At 44.5% G+C, this 7,500-nt stretch overlaps 2 protein-coding genes across 3 annotated transcripts in view; one reads left to right on the top strand and one right to left on the bottom strand.

Moving 5' to 3' along the window:
• The window catches only part of LOC119265368, a 22,572-nt gene extending 20,739 nt beyond the window's left edge, over positions 1–1,833 (bottom strand). The window contains exon 1 of the mRNA XM_037545719.1: positions 1,763–1,833. Coding sequence (XP_037401616.1) covers positions 1,763–1,833 — 71 coding nt within the window. The remainder of the gene's footprint in view (positions 1–1,762) is intronic.
• Positions 1–7,500, top strand: part of ptpra (protein tyrosine phosphatase receptor type A) — a 52,509-nt gene that overhangs the window by 20,276 nt on the left and 24,733 nt on the right. For both annotated transcript variants that reach the window (XM_037545656.1, XM_037545657.1), the window contains exons 2-5: positions 1,759–1,805; positions 4,284–4,365; positions 4,866–5,270; positions 6,749–6,769. In XM_037545656.1, coding sequence (XP_037401553.1) covers positions 4,290–4,365; positions 4,866–5,270; positions 6,749–6,769 — 502 coding nt within the window. In that variant the 5' untranslated portion in view covers positions 1,759–1,805; positions 4,284–4,289. The remainder of the gene's footprint in view (positions 1–1,758; positions 1,806–4,283; positions 4,366–4,865; positions 5,271–6,748; positions 6,770–7,500) is intronic.

The following is a 7,500-nucleotide window of genomic DNA, read 5'->3' as shown; positions in this document are numbered from 1 at the left end:
ACATCTTTGAGGAAACCGCGGGGATTACAGCCGAGATTGAGAATCATCCAGCTACACAAACTCCGGCAATTGAGCCTCCTTGAAACTTACGAGCTTATCCTGTCTGATGAAACTGAAACGGGCACTCCGTTAAAGAAAGATGAAGAACGGTGGACACACGTCTGTCCATGGTCACGCCGTGGTCATGTGCTGTCAGTGGGTCGTGTGCAGAGCGCCGGAGGAGGGAAGAAGTGGTCCCTCCTCAACCAAGGCACTCTAAACTGATGAGTAGGCAGAATTTCAGAGGGATGAGTTTGTAGTGACACTGTCAGTCAGAAGTTTGAGGACGCCTTGCTGGTATTTGGAAGTTTTTGAGTTGGATTTTTTTAAACTCAGAAGAAATAAAAGGTTTTGGTAGCATAAAACAGCCACTTGCTGATCTTTTGCATATACTTGGCCTTCATGCTAATTAGGTGTGTAACAACATTGCAATTTTGAGCACAAGATTAGATTATTAGTGTGTTAGTGTCTGTTTTAATGCGGCTACAGAGCTCTTTCTGTTTTACACTGGTTGGTTTGAAAGTTTAAAAGCAAAAAAAACCCCCAGCCGTGTGACTGTAGGTGCATGCGTATCATGAGCCCCACCCCACTCTGAAAAAATAGTACTTTTCTAAATAAGGTAAACACGCAGTTTAGGGCTGCAAGTTTTGGTCCTGTTCAGCAGCGAAACCCATGAGACAAGAGTAAAGGTAGTATGAAGTCAGTTCCAAAAAAGTTGGGATAGTAGATAAAATATAAATCATAAAAAGCATTAATTTGTAAGCCACCGTTTACAGGTGTTTGATAACATTACAAAGAAGACATATTTATTGTTTTGCCTTATCAACATGATTTTTTTTAAATCCTTAAATATGCACTAATTCCAAGTTTGATGCCTGCAACACGTTCCATAAAAGTTGGGACGAGTCATTGGAAGACTGAGAAGTTTGTGTGAAACTTGATGCAAGGACGCAGCTAAATAGGTAACAGGTGATGCTACCATGATTGGGTATTAAGAGCTTTTACGAAAGGCTCACCACTTGAGCGAACACACGATTGCGAGCAGTATCGGAATTTAGGCATTTTAATATCGTTTAAGGGTTTATGGAGTCCAGAGAAGTCTCCGTATGTAATGGACAAGGCCGGAAACCAATATGAAATATAAGCCATGCAGAAGTGGAAAATATCAAAGTCATCCAAAAACGCGAGTCCGCCTTTCAAGTCGTGTTCTCCGGTGAATTGTTAGCAGTTTAAAGTTCGGGGGTAACACTTAGACATTTTGGAGTGGTATTTGCTGCCTTCTAGATGACGTCTTTTTCAGGGAAGAAGTCCCTGCTTGTCTCAACAAGCCAACGCCAAGCCACGTTCGGCGCGTTAGAACATCTAAAAGAATGCGTTGTAGTAAGAGAGTACAGGTGCTAGACAGGCCTGTAGATCAGACATGAAAGTGAAACTTTGAAAAATAAATGTTTGATGGCGGTGTCTCTAAACCTTTGATAGGTTAAAGGTGATTTTATTTATTTTTAAAAATGTAGAAAGAACCTCAAATTTCAACTCGTTTTAATGAGGGTTTGTGTGTTAAACTGTGTCCTGCAGCAGTTCGTCTCCTCGTAAATCTCCACGGAAAGTAAACGGGAACGAGTTGCTGCATGCTAAGCATTCCTTGAGGGGCAGAACAAATTAAAGAATTGCTTTCTGAGGCAATTTTGTAATATTCATTCTCTCTTTCTTTCTCTGTAGGTGATCACTGTGCGAATGAGTGAGTGATTCCGGCAGCTTTTTTCCAGGTAGGTGTGCAGCCTTCCGTTCACACATCACACAGCATGGAAGTTGCATGAAGCAGATGCTGATCTGGCTGCCGGAGAGGGAACGCTAGTGAGGAACATCGTTGCTGCGTTAGCTCTTGTATTTATTTTTAACCAAGTTAGCATTTTGGTTCCTTCACGGGAACCTTTCACCCAGCCAGTGCTAAATGATTTTCCATATTGCATATCTAGAACCCATGTGGTTTTGAGGGGATGCATGGTTAAGATGATTTCCATCCTCTTTGCATGTTAACTCGCTGAACTATGCTCCTGGCGGTCTGCCCAGGTTTGTTTCCAGCCATATCTAGCACACCTTATCCAGCTGTTGTTAGGGGTTTAGAGGCGGAGCTTCTTGATTAGCAGGTTGGACAGTGGTCGAGGGCCAATGGCTAGCATGCATAGCAATTATGGTGATCACTGCGTTTCTTGCCTGGTACCATAATTGGGGGGCTTATGGAGAACTGCTGTGGCTTGTAAACCTCATGTTTTCACAGTGAGCTGTGCTGCTGTGGTCATGAGCTCTAAAGACCAACAAACACCATTAGTTTGATGTTCTGCACCTGTTTGTAATTATTGACCCATTGTTTTAGAGGGTTCCTCGCCATCGGCACCGTTTTAGAATGTTCTCCTCCAAATTCACACTGCTTTACAATGTTCTCCCTCGTCACACTGTTCTAAAACGTGCTCCTAAATTCACAGTTTTAGAAAGTTCTCCTACATGTTCTCCGTTATTCCATGGGCTCGAATGTTCTTTCTCAATCATGTTGTTTCAGAATGGTTTCAACATGTTCTTCCTATTCACCCTGTTCGATCTCCCTTAGCCCTGTTCTGGGATGTTCTCTCTCATTCTTGCTGTTCTGGAACGTTCTCCTTATTCGTATTCGCTCTGTTTAACAGTGTTTTCCCTCTTTCATGCTGTTCTGGTGTTCTTCCCCTTTCTTACTGTCTAGATCAGGGGTCACCAACCTTTTTGAAACGGAGAGCCGCTTCTTGGGTACCGATTAATGCGAAGGGCGACCAGTTCCATACACACTTCTGAAATAACAAAGCTGCTCAATTTACCTTTATTTTTACTAATTAATGATGTTCATCTATGTGAAGATGCTGATAATGTTAATGATCTCAATAATTATCAACAGTGATTGAACAAGGTAGGAAACAGAAATATCAATATGCGACGCTTTATTTCTGTAAATCTCTGCAAGTGTTTACGTTTTCAAACGATCACGATTTTCACTAGCCACTAACGATTTTTAGCACTGCACCATGTTTGTACAGATTATCAATTATGTAACATACAAAACCTTCAGATTTTACCGAACGTCTCACCAAATCTTCAAATTATCATATGTTACATTTAATAAACACATTTGTCTGCCACTGAGAGCATCTGGCTTTTCCGCTCGTAGTGCGCTCCCTGGTGGGTGGTTAGTACGGTAGCTCGTGCGACACGTCCTAAAGTGTCTCTCCACACTGTGCCGCTTTGCCGTCGCCCCGCAAATGAGACTCTCACAGGAATCTTTCACAGTTAAAAAACAACTCTTGCTCCCATTCGTTGTGAAAATTATGTATTCTTTCTGTTTTGCTGCCATGTTTTCGGGGGTAAATCATCATGTTGGTGACCCAGGTCTAGAGGGTTCTCCCCATTCACACTATTAGAATGTTCTCCCATTCAGTTCCTTGCCCAGCTCCCGTTATTCCGCCAATCGGAGCAGCCAGTTGCCCAGCTCCCGTTATTCCGCCAATCGGAGCAGCCCGTTGCCCAGCTCCCGTTATTCCGCCAATCGGAGCAGCCCGTTGCCCAGCTCCCGTTATTCCGCCAATCGGAGCAGCCTGTTACTAGCTCCCGTTATTCCACCAATCGGAGCAGCCTGTTACTAGCTCCCGTTATTCCACCAATCGGAGCAGCCTGTTACTAGCTCCCGTTATTCCACCAATCGGAGCAGCCTGTTACTAGCTCCCGTTATTCCACCAATCGGAGCAGCCTGTTACTAGCTCCCGTTATTCCGCCAATCGGAGCAGCCTGTTACTAGCTCCCGTTATTCCGCCAATCGGAGCAGCCTGTTACTAGCTCCCGTTATTCCACCAATCGGAGCAGCCTGTTACTAGCTCCCGTTATTCCACCAATCGGAGCAGCCTGTTACTAGCTCCCGTTATTTCACCAATCGGAGCAGCGTGTTACTAGCTCCCGTTATTCCACCAATCGGAGCAGCCTGTTACCAGCTCCCGTTATTCCACCAATCGGAGCAGCGTGTTACTAGCTCCCGTTATTCCACCAATCGGAGCAGCGTGCTTAAAGTTGAAATAGACCATTTTCCTTATTCAGGTAAAAACTCAAACAGAACAACAGAGGTACCTTATATACTCACTCTCTCTCTCTCTCTTCTTTTTCTCTCTCTCTCTCTCTCTCTGTCTCTCGCTCTCTCTCGCTCTCGCTCTCGCTCTCTCTCTCTCTCTCAGGGCAGTATGGGTTTGTGTCCCCTGCTCCTGTTCTTTGCTGTGGCCTTTGTGGCCCTCAGCTTAGCCCAGCAAACTACACCAGGTAAGACGTCTTTAATTCACTTCTGATTTGATCATTTGTGCAACAGTCTGATCAAAATGTGGAGATCAGTCTCACAATAAACCGTTTACACACAGTCCCAGACTTGATTTATTAGTGCGGCCTTTAAGGAAGCCTGGATGAAGTGTCTATTGGATTGAATTTCTTTAGAAATGTTCATGTAAAATTTAAGATTTATTCATGAAACCGTTCAAGAGTTTAAAAGTTATACGTTAACTGCTTATCAAGTCTTGATTAGGCTGAAAATAAATATTAAATAAATACAAATGTAAAATTTCACAGCAGACCGATTTATTGGATGATGCACCTTTTAATTTTTGCCAGAACTGACGAGACTGTAGGTCGTCAGTCTTGATTTATGTCTGTTTTGGGTAGAGAAACCCACACAAATGTTTCAGGTGGACCTCAGAGGGGAGGAAAAAACGAGAAATACAAAGAAATTGTAGAATATGCTCCCTTTTAAATTTCTCTCTCATTTACAGGTCCGTCGACGACCATCAAAACTACAGCTTCTACGTTATCCAACCAAACGTCCATCGTCGTCGCCACACGAGAAGGTGTGGACAAAGCGGCCCAGGAGGATCTCGAGCGCTCAGCCTCTGCCACTACGACTACGACTACGGCTCCGACTTCTGTGAATTCCACGGCTGCACCTGCAGACCCCACGGCTGCACCTGCAGACCCAGCTAACGATGGGGGGGGAGGGGAGGGAAATTCAACAACTCCTAATGTTGCTTCTGTCCCCTTCACAACTCCAGCGTTTAACACAACCTCACCCACTGACACTGGGCCTCACTCCAGCACTAGTTCTGATTCTCTTCCTCAACCTGACACCAGCCCTCAACCTGGAGCGTCCACCAACGCCCCTGAGATCAACACCACGCCAGGTATGGTGCGAGGTTGTATGCGTTAGGGGTTGGGAATCTCTTAGCACCTCACGATTTGATTCGAATACGGTTCAGAGGCTGCGAGGCGATTAGAAAACGATTATCGATTCATTTTTTCTGTGCATGATTTCTTTTTTTCTCTCACTGTGTGACGACTTGGAACTATTAAAGCGAAGTTTGTGTAATGATCCGAAATGAATTTTACTTCCCAAGCGATGTCGCTGCTCTTGTTTGGGGCACATGAGGCACTGGCTGCCATTCACCTGCAATAAAATGCACTGTTACAGTGGCACAAGACTCTGTGGTAGTGGATGTTCACGCAGCTCATGTTACAGCCATACCACCCGTTTTCTTTAGGGATTTCAGAGCTTCGGTTAAGTATCAGTAAAATATCTCCGAGATGGGACGCTGTATCTCGGCTCCAAAGCGTGCAACATAGCACGAATGTCCTGGTTCTCAAAGACTGAGAGGCGTCCTTTCCGAGTTGGGTGGAAGCTTCGACGTCGCTTGATCATTGGTCCTCTGGTTGCCAGCGGCTTCAACCGGGTGGGGAAAAAAAGGGTGGAAACGTAATGTAATATGGTTTTCCACCTCAAGCCCACAGAAGCAAAAGTGCTTCCATACTTCATCTCAAGGGTCGGCAACCTGCAGCTTTTTTACTGGCTGGTTGCGGCTCCACACCAGAATTAGAGTTCTAAAATAAAATAATCCTCCTTCGCCGGACAGTTCAGAGTTCATCTCTTCATCACGAGCCACGTTTACATGCAGCCTGATAATCCGTTAATAATCCGATTGAGGCCAATTTCTATCCAAATGAATGAGGTGAGTAAACCTCTAAATAATCCGTTAAATAGAAGAATAATAGCCGTGTGAATGCCTGAATGAGTTCGCTGTCATGGTAACGTGTCCTCTAAGCGCTGCTCCACGCATGCGTGTCATTTGGCATCGGATTATTTCTAGTGGGCATGTAAAGATTTTCGTCAGATTGTTGAGCAGGGTGAGCATAAACACCTCAGTCTGAATCTGTAATCCGATTATTCAATCACAGCCACTGTTTCACAGCCGAGCCCCCCAGTGGACCTTTTTCACAAAGAGTCGCGATTACTTACAGTCAGCAGGGTAAAACTCACTTCCGCGCCATGAAACTGCTGCAGAAGACAAAACGTTATAGTAGTGAGCTATAATGCTGAAACACTGGGCTACAGCAGACATATGTTGATATTAAAATGCTGCTAAAGCGGATTTAAAATGATGGCCAATCATAAAATGTGTTATTGTGTTAAGGGTGGCACTCGAGTGCTGATTTGGAAACACCAGTGAGTGTTTAGAGCGTGTAAAATGTGGTTCCACCTTCCAGTAGTTTGAGTTAGGGTCTCTCTTTATGACCCATATTTCAGGATAACGTGATGTTTGATGATGATGATGATGATGATTCTGAATACTGTGAAACTGACCAGCGTTTCGTGTTTTTTGCACAGATGGCGGTGGAACCGGGGAAGGTAAGACTCTTCTGTTTCATAATAGTTAGAACTGTTTTTCGTTCAAACTCAGGCTGCACTGACGTTGGTATTTGATGAAGTTTGATATCGTTGAGAATAAAACCATCTTAAGACTGGCCTGAGCACCGTGGCCTAGAGGAAAACGGGCACTAAACCTGCTGCTTCGTCAGGACCTACTACACTGTAGTCCCCCTCTAGGCGACTGCGTCCAAACCAGAATGTACAGAAAACTAACAGTGCCTGAAGCTTTTCCTTCACTGTTTCTGTAATGTTTTGAAGATAAATCATATAAACGGCAGATTTGCAAATGTAGACGTCACGGTCTCTGCAAGCTTCTGTGACCTGCACTTCCCCAAGAACCCCTTCTCTGGATCTCAACGCTGACATGGTATCTTTACAAAACAAACGTTATGATCTATGAAGCCGATAACGTTGATTTATCTTGTAAGAGTTGTGCATGTTATGGTCGGGAATATATTAGACCATAAACGTATATTCAGCTCCCGTAGTGGACGTGTTGGATCATGGAGAAATGGACGGATATGAAGACCTAAGCGATTTTGTCAAGGGCTGGATCATTATGGCCAAACGATCTGGGAACTCCCTGTCAGCGGTGATGAGTGCTTACCAACGGTGGTCCGAGGAGGGACAAACCACGAACCGCCAGCAGAGTATTGGGCACCAACACTCTGCGAGATCCAGATCTTTGTTGAGATCCAACAAAGTAGGTT

The sequence above is a fragment of the Pygocentrus nattereri genome, chromosome 16 (assembly GCF_015220715.1).
Source record: "Pygocentrus nattereri isolate fPygNat1 chromosome 16, fPygNat1.pri, whole genome shotgun sequence".
Taxonomy (NCBI): Eukaryota; Metazoa; Chordata; class Actinopteri; order Characiformes; family Serrasalmidae; genus Pygocentrus; species Pygocentrus nattereri.
This window is presented reverse-complemented; position numbering and strand designations above follow the sequence as displayed.